This window comes from Dermacentor silvarum, chromosome 1 (genome assembly GCF_013339745.2).
Source record: "Dermacentor silvarum isolate Dsil-2018 chromosome 1, BIME_Dsil_1.4, whole genome shotgun sequence".
Taxonomy (NCBI): domain Eukaryota; kingdom Metazoa; phylum Arthropoda; class Arachnida; order Ixodida; family Ixodidae; genus Dermacentor; species Dermacentor silvarum.
The window spans coordinates 183,552,910-183,569,533 of NC_051154.1; the positions used below are offsets into that span (position 1 = coordinate 183,552,910).

Consider the following 16,624-nt stretch of genomic DNA (forward strand, 5'->3'; position numbering starts at 1 on the left):
TCCGGCGCACTGCTGAGAGCATTGTCGGTCCGCGGTATGTTCGAATTAACCGTCGGCAAATGCTTTCGCGTTCGAATTACCGAGCGTTTTCGCTCATTGAAATACACATAACTTTGATGGGACCAGAGCGTCAGTTTGAATAAACCGGCAGTTCGAATTAAGCGTGTTCGAATGAACGAGATTCGACTGTATACTTACTGTCAATAATTTCGTACTTGTAGAGGCAACTAATTACCAGAGCTTTTCATGTTTTACTGTTATTGAAAGTAACTATTTTAGGGATATGTCGAATGAATAGCGATATTTGTAGTGCATCAAAGGCAGTAATTTCAAGACGATGTTCCGGTCAATATAATGCCAGCACAAACATCGTCACGCACCATGAATGCTTGTTAGTTTACATAAAGAATTGTGCATCAAGCAATAACTATAATATCATGAGAAGATACATGTTGGTAATTTCAGAGAGGATTCACGAATGAAAAGGAGGCTATTGCAGCAATAACTTTTACATAACAAATGAGTAAATGGCTGGGCCAGTAGTAGTTATCTATTCATTTCAATGTAGAAAAAGATATATTTGTTTGCCTATTTTTTGTTTGTTTACCTGTTGGCTTGAATGGCTTTTCTTTCGAATGGATCTGAATTTGAGACAAGCTTTGCTCACGGTGAACCTTAAGGTACATTGTGCGCGAAGTTTGTATTGAAGAGATAGCGCACAGCAAGAACTGTTCGTGTACGCTATCTCTGAAGCGAAATATGCCAACAATATTGCGGCGTTAGGCTCGTCTCTGCTATTTCCCTTGTTCCCCTTACACCTTTTCACTGTGCTCTGTTCATAATAAAGTATCGTCCAGGCTAAAAAATTGTTGAATAAATACATATGCATATGGCTGTAAATTACTACTGACCGTGAGTGAAAAGCGCGTAATGGTGAGCGAAGCAGTCATTGCACACATGTATTTCCCTTAACTGCGCGAGTACTTGCCTCTTTTCGTTACTCTTATTCTTGCAAGCATGGTGCTATTGCACGTGTACCCATGTGAATAGCGTTTTTTACGTTCTTTCCTTGCACGGGTTCATATAGCGCGTTTCTACGCAAGCACAGTTACCACATTTTCTGAACTCTAGCACCGGAGCTATTCCGCGCTGATGAGTTTTGACATGTTAGTTTTTGCATTCTCTTGCTGCCCAAGCACAAAGAAAACAATTCTTCTTTCTGGGATCCTCTTCTGATTATGAGGCACGCTATAGTGGAGGGCTCCGGTATAATTTTGACCCCCTGGGGTTCTTTAACGTGCACTACAACGTAAGCACACGGGCGTTTTTGTATTTCGCCTCCATCGAAATGCGGCCGCCGCGGCCAGGATTCACTCAAAGATGGGTAAGCTCCATGCAGCACTACACTGTTGAAGTTAAATAGACTTAAAGTGCTTTGCGTGGAAACTGAACGCAAAAAACTACAGTGCGTAGCAGACGACCCTCGCTTTCCGCGCGCTTTGCGAGCGCGAAAAGCCCACGAGTCCGGAGAAGCAACGACGTGGCACGGCAGTTCCCAGAAAAAAACCCTCGCCGGAGCCGGCGCTTTGGACACTCCCCTATATTCTAGGTCACGCTAATTATGCTGCACTACCCTTTTCTTCTCACGCTTTTGCCATAACCTCCTCATCCATTTTCTGCCTCATGGTTCCACTGCACCCTCCTCTTTTGCTTTCCTCCCCGCTTCTTTCATCCTCAGTTGCGCTGACACTCGCCACAGGAACGGGTGCCTAAGAGGTGCACTCGAAAAAGTAGGGGCCCACGAACAGATCCTTGAAGTTCACTGGTTAGAGGTGTGGTGCCTAACTGAAACAAACTGACATATGATTGTATTGGATTGTGTATTCCCTCCTCTAAGGCTTTTCAGTGGGCAAATAGTTCTCTTGCTTGAGACATGTGCTTCAACTGTCAACCTTTGCTTAATGCTTTGTCTCATTTTCTGCAGTACTTTGTAGCAGGAAGTTGATGTGTTTTAACTCATTAACCGTTTTATTATTTTGACCATTTCTGTGCCCAAACTGCTTATTTTTTAGAAATTTGATATTGAATATTTTTCTTCTAAAAAGCAAGTTATCGGTGTTGAAAAAAAAGTTCAAGCATATACCAAGTCAAATTGGCATATATACCGTATACACTCGTGTAAGGGCCACACTTTTTTTCCGCGATTTTGATGGGGTGCGCCCTTCTACGGAAGGGTGAAATTTTTGTTCAATTTTCAATCCACGTATGGAAAAACCTATTTAATCGTGCCATGTATACCTAATGATGGGATATCTGGCGTCTAGCTGCGGACATCCTCGCTAGATGTTTTCATCGGTATCGATGCTTGGGCTCGGCTCGTTGCCGCTGCTCGGGTCATCCGCACGTTCATGTATCCAATCGTCCTCAGTGCCATCCATGGCATTGGAAATTCCGGTGACCTGAAAACTCTTTACAATAATGTCCGTGGACACCGCACGCTATGCGCCTAAAATCCCGGGAAATGCGACGTACGCGAGACGTGACGTCGCTGCCGTTTGCTGGAGCGATTTTTTAAATTTATTTTTTCAAAATTTGGACTGCCAAGTAGGGGGGAGCGGCCCTTACACGAGCGTGGCCCTTAGACAAGCGTATACGGTAAGGGTATTATTGCTCATGATAAAGGAGGCCAGCTACCTGCTGAAAGTTTTATCAAGTCATCAGGCATTGCTATATTGAACGCCTACCAGGGACGCCCAAAAACGGAAGCTGAGGAGCCTTCGTGGGAATTTCCTTCACACTGATGCGCCGACAATGACGCGTCTTCCGAGTGTCTGAGTGTCTTCTGAGCAGTCTTCTTCATCTGATGAACTGCTAATTTCGAAGTCATCGCTATTTGTTTTCAGAAACGAAGTAAACTTCGGTTTCTGAATCACTATCGTCCAAAGAGCTGGATGACGGCGAAATTCTTCTTTTCCGCAACGACGGACTCGAAACACTTGCGTCGCCTCCACCAGATGCCATTTCTTTAAACACGAGTTTCCCCCTTAGGAAGTGTGAAACGGCGTTTGAAAAAAGAAAAATTACCTGCTCAGTGCTGCCATCTTCGAAGTGACACACCAACTAGCCCGCAAACGAGTCTGTCTCGTTCAAAACGCTCAAAAGGAGATATTATCTCAAGCTGACGAGCAACACTCGTCCAAAACAGTTTTGGGACAGCTTGGCAAAGAGGAGCTGGGCTCGTCCGAAACGGTTAAGGGGTTAATAGAGTAGCCAGGTTGAAAATGCAGTGTGGGGCATTTTTGTCAGTAACGTTGACCATTTTTCTGCAGGCCCTTCGAAGTGCTAAGGCTGAATCTGGTGGAAAGCAGTTTTCTGTTAGTTGCATAGATGGATTTGTGGAGGACCTTGAGCGCTGTCTGCAAGCAGAAGTGTCTGAATGTAATCTGGTGAGTATACAGCTTTTAGAAGTCATGTGCATTGTTGTCCTAATGTTGGAGATAAGTTCGATTTATGTTTGTCTGTGTTTGGTTACTTCAGATATCCTCTGCCAGTTGTGGGCGTCTGGGCGTTCTCGTTCGGCAGCTGGTGGCAGAACTTCAAGAAACACTATCTCGTTTATCTGATGCTGTTCTTGCACAAGATCGCTATAGCAGCCTGCTTCAAGAACTTGGCTTCGATAATTCACTCCTTGATTTTAAAGATTGTGAACGAAAAGCCATGGAAGCCTGCCAGCTGCGGCGCAATGTACGTAGATTAAAATCTGCTTTGAGACACCGTTTGGCTGACCTGGAAGATATTGAGGTAAAGTGTGCTTAACTATTCCAGGGTGTCTTCCAACTGGGAAAACCGGGAAAACAGAGAATTCTCAGGGATTTTGAATATTCTGGAAATACTATGGGAAAACTCAGGGAATTTGTGCCTCTATGAGGGAAAATTACTAAATTCGCTGCAATTTTAATGAAAGGGAACGAAAGTTGCGGTAATGGAGGGAGGGAGGGAGGGGAGGTGACGTTTTGCTGCAGCACCAAATGCATACCTGCCAACTCTCCCGAATTGTTCGGGAGCCTCCCGAATTTTTCTCGCATCTCCCGATTGTACGGATGCGACCTCCATTCTCCCGAAAAGTGGCCGCCACTTTTTTTTTTTTTTTTTTACGGTCTGTAATATAACCATGCGGAAAAGCGGCGTGGAAGCAGTTCGTCACCCGCATGCACTGTGAATCGTGGTAGCGGCCGCCGGCACCACCACTATGGTGGCTACCACCACGAACGCAAGCAGCCGACGGGCGCTGCCATATTGTATTTTCCGGATTGGCTCGTCTCGGGCTGGTTCGAGCATTTTTAGCAATCCACTCGTTATATGACCGTGAGTGCGCTAGGCTTCAGTTGGCTTTGTCATGTTTTCGAGTGAAGTGTGAATGCCGAACTACACTGTGTTTCCCTAAGTTTAGTTGGATCGATGGATGGCACTCTCGAAAGCCAAGAATAAGTATCGTATTTTCCGGTCTATAACTCGCACCTTTGTATAAGATGCACCCCACTCAAAACGGCAGTGTTTCCGTAAAAAGACATATATATATATATATATATATATATATATATATTTCACACAGCGGCAAAACAATTTGGGGATGGGGTGAAAACTTTTTTTTAGCCCCCCCCCCCCCCCCTTTTGCGCGGCAGTCTCCCGAATTTTCATGTTGCAAGGTTGGCAGGTATGCAGATTCGGGTAACTACAGTAATCAAAGGCCTTTCGAATGTTTTCTTAGGAAAATTAAAATTCATGTAGTAAGTGGTTAAGGTAATATTCCTTGTGCTTCTAAGATTTGTACTACAATAAAATTAAATAAACATTGTGGCATTAAGGTAATGTAATTTTCAGTCATAAGTATAGGTTCATTTATCGATTACATTTGCTACTCATTTACTCGCTACAGGAAAGGCAGCATGTTGGATTTGGGCATGATTTTCTGATCAATCCAGCATTTGATTTTATCTTAATCTCCATCATCATTACCTCTCACTTTAAATTTAGAATTTATTTTACATTAAAGTGAGTTACTCACATCAAATGCATTAGATGCTGATGATATTTCTGTGCTGCGATTTCAGTTTGACGAGGTAGAAAGGGACAAGGTCACTGCAGACATCCGTGCTGTTCGTATCAGGCTTCAAGGTGTCTTCAGTGAAGAGGAACAGCTTTTGGTAATTTTTGCATTATTTTGAAAAATGAAAAGTTGGAGTGCGTGAATATTTAAAAAATTTTCAATAGTTCCTGCTATTCATATTCAATTCTGGAGTTCACTATTTGAAGTTGTTGTATATTTATTTCTGTTCAAATGCTGTACGGAATAACATTTGTTTCAGCTTACAGGGTGAAAGACCATTGCATATGAAGACTGCTGAATGATTCATTCTGCAAATAAAGAACCACTGTTGTTGTAAAGAACTTACCAGATCCTGAGCAAATGCATGGGAGAGATCACTTCTGCACATTTAATTTCCAGTTAAATAAGCATGGCTACGAATTTGATGTCTCAATTTACGCAAAAGTAATTTAAAATTTCATCATATTTGGCTTCATTGACAACAGTGAGGGGTGCAATAGTACAGTAGAGCCTTCGTATTATATTCCGGTGTGCTGTGTTTTCCTGGCTGCTATGTCGTTTTCGGCCATTCCAGGCATAGCTCCCATCAACGTTAATAGAACTAACTCAGTTTCACAGCTCCGCTGAAAACATAATCTCCATGGTGGTCGCGAGAGCTCACGTCGCTGCAGTTGAGTCGCGCTACCAGCAGCGCTTCCGGTTGCGCGCCTTCTTTCTTCCCGCTGTTATGGTGCTGCGCATTTGTTGCGTCCTGCAGAAGTTCGTTCGGAGGTTTGATTTCTTGCGTTGGTCTGCGGAGGTGAGAAGCCTGGCTTGGGTCGAACATGCGATATGCTGACGTGTCTTGCACCGGGTTGAACAAGCGGCTACAAGTCGTCAGCTAAGCGCTACATTTAATGCGTGAACTTTTTTGGTGAGTACCACAGGTCTGTCAAGCGAAAAGTGTAATTCCTTGTATCTGCACAAAAATGCATAATTTGCGAACTTAAAATTGATCATTACAATATAAATGTAGATGATTGGTACCTTTATAAAAGATAAAGATTAATTTAAAAAATTGATCAGAGGGAATACTCATGCGGATATATAGGGCTCCGTAGAAAATGCATGGGGAAGCTTATAGTTAGGGTGAGCCAAATGAAATTTCGCGGTAGGCCAACTCCAAATTTGGACGGCAGCCAACTTAAATTTGTAGGTGGGCCAGCGCGCAATATGACTAACTTTATCCAAGGAAGTGCATAGCTTATACAGGGTGTCCCGACTGCAATGCACCAAGATTTAAAAATATGCAAATGCCACATAGCTGGACAGAACCTAGGTAATGTTGTTCGCCGTCGCTTGGAGATATTTAGATTATTTTATGCATTCTGCCTAAAAACATAGTTTTAATTGAATAATAAACTTCTCAGTTGTTATTGGATTAAGTGTCAATCAGAAAATTTTAGAGCAACATGAAACACTCCCGATACAGCTTTCTGTTGCTCAGTATGTGCTACATAGTGTTTTTCTAAGTGTGAAAAAGCCCGCAAATATACGCAAAGTGCCTCGAGCGGCCAGTCGCGCGTCAATCTTGAGCAGGCTTGTTTATCGCTCGGAATAACACTTTTATGTAGCATGTATTCAGCAACAGAAAGCTGTATCAGGAGTTTTTCATGCTGCTCTTTAATTTTCTGATTCACAATTATAATCCAATAAAATTTGAGAATTAGGTTAATAATTGAGACTAATTGTGTATTTAGGCAGAATGCAAAGAATAATCTGAGTATGTCCAAGCGAAGGCAAACAACATTACTTTGGTTCTGTCTAGCACTGTGGCGCTCGCATATTTTTAAATATTGGTGCCTCAGTTTCGACACCCTGTATAGGATGTAAGGGAACTCTCCATCCGCATATGGCCGAAGAAACAATAATTTTTAAATCCTTTTCACGCTAAGTGGTAGCTTTTTTTTTTTTTTTTTTTTGCTTCTTCCCTCATTAGCTATCCTGCTTTTATCCCCCTCCTGCGTAATCACTTGCGAACTGCCTTATGTGGCGGTCACATCCAGTCGCAATTGATCGGAGTAGCTTCGCAGTATAACGTAGCCATGAAAATAAAGGCGTTCAATCGCCCTTAGGATTCATGCTGCGCTTGCGAAGCTGTCACTCATAGTGAAAACCATGAACTCTAATTACGAAGGCATTATAGCTTTTCAGTGGAGCAATAAATCGACGCAGACGAGTGAACACGTAATACGAAGTTGACGCGGCCAACCAGTAGCCGGACTTGACCGCAGCGCCGTTAGTTCACGCGACCACCGCATGGGCCACATTCTTGCACTGGCCAATATGCGGAGCTGCGAAACTGAGTTGGTTCTAGTAACGTATGTTTCCGTATGGTCTGATGCATTGGAACCCCGCTTATGCATCAGAACTGTGGGAACATCACGTGATATTCCATGAACTGACACTCTGAGCCGACCCAAGTGACAAGCACAAATGGCCCTGTTGACTTTTGATGCATCTTGTCCTGGCTTGACTATAGGGTTAGCCACACAAGGGGGTGGGGGTGTGGTGCGCTACGATAGTTCAAAGGTGGCAGAGGGGCATCCAGACATGCTGTACCATCATCATCGTCGTTATTGTCAGTGCTGTATGCATGGTTCCCGCGCATATTTTTGCTGCTTTTCCTCCTTTGTGCTGCTGACTCGTCGCACGAGCTTACTGTGTGTGCTGCATCCTACTGCTTTGAAATTTTTGGCCCTTTCCTGCTGTTCACAGTCTGTGGGACATGCAAGAAATGAATTCATTGTTTGCAGCACCACGCCTACAATGCACCCATTCCTGCTTGATACCATGCCAATTGTTTCTATGTCTCAACCTGACTGACGGTGTGTGCTGCTAGTGGCTTCTTCGCTTCGACGCCTGTCCTCTCCTTCAGTGTGCGGGGCCGGATTATGTTGAGAAGGTGTAGTTTGTTTACTGTGGTAGCATCATTTCTTCTTCAACCATGGCAACAAGAAAGTGTCTAAAGTTCTGTGCACAGTAAGTGAAAACTTGTCGTGAAATAGAGTTTGCATAGCGAAGAAATTTGGACTCGTGCCTTATACCCTCAATTGTAAAAAGGAGCAAACCTAAAGAAAAGGCCTGAACCTTCCACACTAGATGCAAGCAAGTTCAGGGTTCGGAGCACGTGGAGCTTGATGAGGTCATTTCCAAATGATTTTAGCTAGCCAGAGCCACAGGAGTGAACTTCAACTGTACCATCTTGCAAGGAAACGTGTCGGAGATGCCAACGATGCTGCCAATCAGCTCAGCATGGTTCATTTTTGTGCGTCGAACGTGTTGTTTGACCATTTTAAAAAGAGGCATGGGATGTGCTACCGAACGTTGAGTGGAGACGCTACAAGCATTGACACTTAGAAGAGACCGTGGTGTCCATAACCGTGGAATACGAACCAAGGACATTTTCAATGCCGATAAAGCAAAACTTTTTAATGCAAGTAGCATTCTTCGGGAACTTCACCCAATTTGTGCTATGTGTGTTTGTATCTTTTTCCTCAGCTAACCTCTTTCACACAAACTTGGGTCACTGTGTTTTCCAATTCAAAGCATACATTTTTCAATGTTGTCGAGTGACTCTGAACAGCTGAGCCCACAGCCTTCTAACAACGTGCAGTAGTGGCGAACAATGCTCAAACCTGGAAGTGCATCGTAACACGTCGAGTCATCACAGTTACACTTGCCTGCAAGATCTCTAGCGAGATCGGCGATGATGTCTTAATCAGCGAGCACTCTGGTAGTCTCAGTATCGTCAGCGTAAATGAATTCACTGATGTCGTCCCATCACCAAAGGCACTTGGAAAGTCTGACAGCTGGCTCCACAAATCAAGTCCCTCGAAGGATTCATTGCACTTGTCAGACTGCACCAACATGCACCATCCCCGCTGGAAACGTCATAACCACAATGACGAAAGCAGTTCTGAATCTTTTTTTTTTTTTGATGTTGTTCCATGATGCATTCAACATTGAGTGTACCTGGGAGATCAATTTTCACCTTTCAACCAGTGTGGAGGTTTTGCATGAGCCGTTGCCCTAGGTGCTTCCTGTAGCTTTTCTTTGGTGCTCGAACAATAACTTAATCTTAAGGTTGGCGCACCGTGTTCGGCAGCAGGAAAAGAAGTTCGCTGTTGCTGATGTTAGAAGGATGAACAGAAGAGTTATCAACGAGCAAGCAGACCTTTCTGCTCTGGCTTACCAAGTCATCGTTCGAGAACTTGAAACACCTGCCAAAAATTTTGTTGGTCATGCATGCTTTCTTATTTGACCTGCAGGTAGGTCACCGGTACAGAAAGTGCATTCTTTATGCATCGCGAATAATTGGTCCTTCTGACCACAAGTAGTCAAAGCTTGGTCAGTCATCATTTTGTGGCAAGCAACACCGATTTTCTGGCTTTGTTGGTTGTCCTAGCACGGGACTTGTTGTCATGACACGCCAATTTCTTGTTCGGAAGCATCTGCCAGAATAAGGCAATCTTGTCAGTATTAAATATATAACGGGGATGATACCTTGTCATGTTTTTGTTCCAATTTTCTTTATCCGCTCGCTGACACTGTATGTCCACCATATGATTTTCACCAGTTACTGTTCAACCAACAATGTTGTGAACTCTTTCGTAACTGTGAGAAAATGCCAGTTTCTCTATAGGTCTCAAACCAATTTTTGGCCACTTCAAATAATATTCCAGCACACATAGCAGCAAAGCAAATTTTACATAACGAAATGCTCTTTCCAAAAGCATACTTTGCAAAAAAAAAATTATGTAACACATACAAATTCTAATAAGTCACTTTTGTGGCCAGTTGATAAAAGCAATAAAAAAAAACACATCTACAAAAACAGTCTCGAAGAAAATGCAGAATATACATTCCAAAAATAAATTACCCAGGAATAGTGTGTGAAATAATAAATGCTCAGTACTCTGCTGTTTTTCAGATACAAAAAAGAAGCTACAGATCAGGAACTGCTTGATCACTTGTGCAATGTTGTGCAGTAGGTCTTATTTTTATGAGGTATGGTTGCATTCCACACTTTTCACACAATACGTTTGTTCTTTGTTTAACTCGTCGGTCTTTGTAACACATTATGTAGTTTCGCCTTTTTGGCATCTTCTGAGGATGGTGGTGCGCTTTTGGCACAGGATTTACTGGGGGAACATCTTCATCAACACGCTCGAGCAGCTGTTGGCGGACTCCAGCTGGAAGGAAAGTTGGTAAAAGTGGGCGCTCCTGTGAAGTTCTGGTTTCGAGAAGTGTTGCTGGCGGTGCTCGTGGAAAATAATGAAACTTCAAAAACGGTGTGGGAGGCAGTCAGCTGATGATCTGATTTTCTCAAACCAAGCACCCCAGAATTGTCGTCAATTAGCAGCAGGCTACTCGATTGTGATTGTACGCCAGTCGCCACCTCTTTTCTTTTTTCTTGTCTGTAACATACTGTAACATGCAGTGTGCACAATAGGACAGCGTGTGAACCACTTTTACCCTTCCACTGCGAATACAGGATGTCTTATCACAGCCACTGCAGTTCTATTCTCTTTGCCATCTTTTCCCATGAGGCATCCTTCAATTCTAAGGAGAAGCACCGACGGTTATTATGTGTCGTGCCACGTGAGTGTTTTGTGCTCTAGCAGGTGAACAAAGAGAGATGCAGAGGTTTAAATAAAAATGTTATACATGTAGATAACATATCCTTGATCAAAGCACTTCTTGCACAGCTGCGTCACCACATCAAATGCTAGTCCACTGGCACTAGCTGTTTCATGCTTGCCTACGTACACATAGAGTTGAAGAGAATACAGTTTGCAAATGAGCAAGTACCCACAATTTGCAACCCCATTTTACAAATTTATCACGCATGTATTGCCGAATGCTGGGTCTTCCTTTTGATTTTACTATTCTTTTATCCACAGAGAGGTTCCGCACAGTTTGAAAGAGTAACTGATGTTGTTTTCACATGTTGCAAAAGCCACAATATTCGGTGCAGCTTATTGTGTGAAGCTACAGTGGGCGCCTCTGGATCGTTCTCACTTGGGAAGCGCAGCAGTTTCGAAAACCATCGTATTGGCATAATGTGCTGCAGAAGAAGCCCTGAAAGTAGCCTACTAGTACTCCACTATAGATGAATGCGCATTACATGTGCAATGCCCATATAAATTTGAAGTCCCATGAACTTCAACAGTTCCTCTGGAGTCACGTCTTTCCAGACTCGTCTCTCTCAGCGAAGCTGGGCAACTTCACAATATGCATCCAAGCATATTAGTTCATAATTTTGCCGTTAGTCTTTACCACTTCTTCAGCAGAGGTGGGCAAATGCCCTCATTTTTTTTTCCCTCTTATTCTCGTCCTCACCTATAAAAAAAAAGTATCTGCCCTTCCTCAACCTCACATTGAAAACGCTACCATCCTTCACTTACCTTCCGTTTTCTACAATTTCTTGCTCGACCCACGAGCTTACTTTACAACACTGATTGTCTAGTGCCATTCCTATTGTCAAAGCATGCCACATTGCTTTGCTTTTAGTGGCTGGAACATAGGTCGAAAAAAGAAAGCTCACTCAGACTCGCTTACAAATTTTATTTTTTGTTTAGAGCTGGCTTGGAGTCACCGAAATTATACTCAGCCGGGTTCACTCTGACTCACCAGAACTATTATCAGCCAGGCTCACTCACTCAGCTGAATTATTCTCAGCTGGGATGACTCTGGACTCGCTCAGTCAGACCAAGAAAGGTCTTCTTGGCTGACAGATCTCAAAAACTCTGACTTTCTCTTGAAAAGAACCAAATAAGTATGACGCTTGACCTTGGCAGTGCTGGATTTAGTTTGCCTAAAGATAAAATGTGCAAAAGGGATCTTTAAAGAATATGCTAATTCTAATTTGTTCATGGATGCGTATATGCATGCGGGGTGCGCACATGCTTTTCTTTCTGTGGCGCATGTATATTTTTGGCAGTTCAGGATAGATCACAGTCCTTCTAGCACTGTACTTAATGAAAGCTTGCCTCGTAAACAAAAGTTTTCGCTGCTGCAATTGTGCGCAAGGAAGTTTGACTATACGCAATGCCACTTATCCACGATTTACTATAGAACCGCAGGAGGTGCAGCTCGCTGTAATGCTTTTTGAGGTGGCGGACGTAGCGCTAGACGCTGAGAATTCCAGTCCTGCTTAGTCCACGGAATCAACCCTAGCTTCGTCTATGACACAATATATGTACCGTAAGTGCAGATGTGCACTTCCAGCAGTGATGCTGCTGACGGCAGAGAACGCAAGGAAAAATCGTGAGCCATTCCACTGTGTGAAGGTGGATGACAAGCGAAGCTGTTTAGAGAGGTGACAGAATTTTTAACAAAGGTACGAACATATTTATTGTCCTGATCGGTGGTCATTGTAACGATAAGTATGCACACACATTTGCGTACCACTTCTGTTATTAAAGGGCCCCTAAACCATCCAGAAGTCGAAATTTAGTAGTGGTGTTGCAGTTGTGCATGAGTCTACAACGAACACGTAGACGCGAGAATTTTTCGAAATGGTGCCGTAAAGTTACACGCGTTTGATGATTGAAACACGGCCCTCACTCATTTCGCTCTTTTTTTCGCTACTCTCCTCGTCGGCTGGTCTCCTCCTCGCCGAGTCCTCCTCCAAATGTTACGTGACATAAATCATCGCCACTGCGCTTCTCAAAACTCTGTCCACTTCCAGTTAAGGCACGTCCACGCTAGCGGTAAATATACCGACGGCGAACCGGCCTCTAGTGCTGTACAATGTCTACCGTGTGAGAGGTGTCCAAAGTAGACGGCAGTTCGGCCGGCGCACCGCGAAGCTGCTCGCCTGCGCCACCAGCGACGAAAACATTGGCTGCAGCTTCTGTTCCAAGCAAAATAATTTCTGATAGATAAAGCGATGCATAAATTGTACATTTTATGAAACGATATCCACTGTCAAACGTTAAATACGAACAAGAGCTCCGATACTTGTCAAGATCAGCTGCAGTGCATGTCTACCGACGGGAGACGACCGGCTTGGCTGTGCTCGCATCGGAGCCAACAACGACGCGAATATCAGCGTATTTTGCTTCTTTGTGTGCAATTATTGTGAAGAGCGATAACGACAAAAAAATATTGCGGCTTGTGAGCGTCGATGATTCATTCCGAAGTGCCGTCCGCTTTAGCTTTGAAGTGAACCGGAAAAGGCCTAGCGACGATATCGGCGCCGTGGAGCGATCGGTGGCAGTGAGGCTGCCGTACAAATGGGTCCTGGTCTTGTCCTCTGCGGCAAGGAAATCTCCCCGTTCACGAGCAAAAGTGCCGTTGAACGGCAGCCCACGAATGCCAAACCGCGTGCGGCGAGTTACCGTGCTGGTAACGTGGACGGGCCTTAGCCGCGACTCAACGCGTCTCGGCTCCCTGCTGTTGCTGCCGTGTCGACCCGTGCTCAGGCGAAGCGTTCAGCTATGGACCCTGTGTTGCGTGTTGTGTACGCCAGTACCACTAGATGGCAGCACTGCATCCTCCGATATATAGGCATTCAATAAATGCGCTCGGGCACTTGCCCGCCCGGAGAGTTAGCTGCTGTCACTCGCCCGCTCGACATGGTGTCGGAAGTGGGATCGCATCTCGGCTGATCCCGTACTCGCGGCTTCGACACAGGCCCTGGCCCCGTTACTCTCCGTCGAGGAAGTCTCCTTCGATTCGCCATGGCCACTGACACAGGCTCTACCGGAACGCTCGCTGCTTCGTCGGCCGCTGCGTCTCTACATGGCATGGCCCAGCTGCGTCCACCACCGGCGTTGACAACCCCAGCTCCTGGCCCACATGGCTGCTGCAGTACGAGGACTACTCGTTCGCCACCGGACTTTACGCCGCTCCGACGGAGGTCCAGGTGCGCTCTATGCTCTACTGCATGGGACCTCAAGCCAGTCCTCGCGTCCACCACGCTGGGAGACGCGGACCTGAGGACGTCGTCGCCGTAAAGAAGGTGTTCAACGACCACTTCGTCCACCCGCTGAATGAGCTGTACGAGTCAGCTCGCTTCCACCGCCGCACGCAGCAGCCGGGTGAGTCGGCCGACGCATTCTACACTGCGCTTTGGACAATGGCTAAACGCTGCAACTATTCCTCGCCCGACATCGAAGAGCGTCTTGTCCGAGACCGTTTCCTCGTGGGCTTGCTTGACCGTGAGCTCTCGGACCAGCTTTGTCACAACCCGAGATTGACGTTGCACGAAGTGCTCACGCACGTTCGCCAACACGAAGACGCCGATAACGAACGCAAGGCTCGTGACTCGGCTGATTCATCAATGCTTGCCATCGACGCCGCTCGCGTTCGCAAGGGAAAGCCAGCGTCTCCTGATAAGGCAACGCAGCGGCTGTGCCCATTCTGCGGACGCACATCGCATCCATGCGCCGACTGTCCGGCTCGCAGAGCGTCCTGCAATTTTTGCCGCAATAGTGGCCACTTCGAGAACGTGTGCCTTAAGAAAAAATGCGGCAGCGGGAAGCACATACGGAAGCCTTCTGCCAGCTCCATCGAGCCACATGCAGTTACGGGAGAGCGTCCGAACGCGAAGTTCGTCGAAGTACTCGTCGATGGGTGTCTACTTTCCTTCAAGGTGGACTCTGGCGCCGAAGTTTCTATCGTACACAGTACGTTTCCAGGCGTCCCCTCGAAGCTTCAAGACCCCAAGAGCGAGTTGAAAGGCCCTGGCAACAACATCCTGCCGGTCATAGGCACTTACGTCGCTACCCTGTCATGGCATGGCAAGCTCACCAAGCAGCTGCTCTACGTCCTGGCAACCAAGACGGTCCCGCTGCTGGGCTTCCCGGCAATCCAAGCCTTGGGCGTCTGCACGTTTGTCGACCAAGTATCGGGGACTTCACAGCCCTCGGTCCGCTCCTTCCCAGACATCGTCTTGTCGCAGCTTAAGCACCTGCGCCAGGCCCAAGCCAACGACGGCGTGTGCAGTCTGCTGCTTCACTACTGCGCCAACGGCTGGCCCCGGCAGTCCCACTTGCCTCTCCACGTGAAGAGGTACTGGCAGCATCAAGGGGACCTCAGCTTCTGTGAGGGATTGCTTCTGAAGGGGTCCCGCATCGTCGTGCCATCCGCCCTTCAGAGCCGCATGCTCGAGCTCCTTCATGATGGGCATCAAGGCATCAACCGGTGCAAAGCTCTGCCTCGGGAATCAGTCTGGTGGCTGGGCATCAACAACCAGATAGAGACATTGGTGTCTAACTGCCCCACGTGCGCCGAAACCAGGGTGCAGCACTCGGAACCTATGCTGCCGTCAACCACTCCAACTTGGCCCTGGGAAGAGGTGGGCATCAATCTTTTTCATTTGAACGGCCGGCCAGCACTACGTCCTTCTGGTGGGTTACCGGTCACGCTTCCCGGAGGTCATCAGCCTGCGCTCGACGTCAGCACCTGCTGTCATCAATGTCATCAAGAGCGTCTGCGCCGTCGGTCCCATTCACTCGGCGTGACCAAGACAACGGGAGGCGCCAAGCATCCGACTTCAACAGAAGACACGCGGTTCATGAACTGCGGCCTCTTCAGGCCGGCGAGCAGGTCTGGGTACGAGACGTCAACTCCCCCGCAATCGTCACGGGGCCAGCTCAACGCCCTCGCTCCCACGTGGTGGACACTCCCACAGGTGTACTCCAGCGCAACCGGATGCACCTGGTTCCAACGACGGGATGCCCTGCGGAAGACACTACCAGTACACCTGGAACTCCCGCGGCGCTGCAGACCGCCATGTCCCCAACAACGCCTGGAGCTAATCAAGCAGCCCAAAACCAGGAAACCGCATTGCCTCGGGAAAGCACCTCCTCTGCAGGTGCACCCTGCAGTTCTTCTACGCCACGCGTCTCTAGGTTCGGCAGAAAGATCCGCAGTCCGAGAAGGCTTGACCGATGGACGTTTTGTGCCGGAGCTAGAGTTCCTCTGTTCCGTTATTTTATTTTTTACAGAAGGGAGGATGTAGTGTACCCCAGTACCACTAGATGGCAGCACTGCATCCTCGGATATATAAGCGTTCAATAAACGTGGTCGGGCACTTGCCCGCCCGGAGAGTTAGCTGCTGTGTCACTCGCCCGCTCAACATTGCAAGCACGTTTAGAAAGGCCAACACTGTTGGACTCTGTTCGCGCAGCTGTGTTGTAACATGACCGATTTGGCACTTAATGACTGTAATGACTGATTCGCAAGGGCGCACAAGCGAGCAACAGAAGGAAGAGCAGGGAGCGCGCGTACCTGCTAGCAGACTAACCGAAAGTCGTAGGTTCTTGCTCGACCAGTCGACATTGTCGCCCCCGTTGACATCACCAGATGCACCCTGGTGACATCATGACGACCGCTGGGGATACAGGAAAGGCTTGGAGAGGAGCATGGCATTGTTTTCTTATTTTCTGGCATGCCGCGGTGAGTAGCGCTGCAGAGTTTGGCATTGTTCGTGACGGCATTCTGAACTCGATGCACTTGTTTACT

The 16,624-nt window shown here is 46.6% G+C and overlaps 1 protein-coding gene across 5 annotated transcripts in view; it reads left to right on the forward strand.

Annotated features, from left to right (window-relative positions):
- The window catches only part of LOC119436507 (serine/threonine-protein kinase 31-like), a 222,350-nt gene that overhangs the window by 130,653 nt on the left and 75,073 nt on the right, over positions 1 to 16,624 (forward strand). For all 5 annotated transcript variants that reach the window (XM_049658155.1, XM_049658154.1, XM_049658156.1 and 2 more), the window contains 3 exons: positions 3,330 to 3,446; positions 3,538 to 3,801; positions 5,112 to 5,204. In XM_049658155.1, the coding sequence (XP_049514112.1) occupies positions 3,330 to 3,446; positions 3,538 to 3,801; positions 5,112 to 5,204 (474 nt within the window). The remainder of the gene's footprint in view (positions 1 to 3,329; positions 3,447 to 3,537; positions 3,802 to 5,111; positions 5,205 to 16,624) is intronic.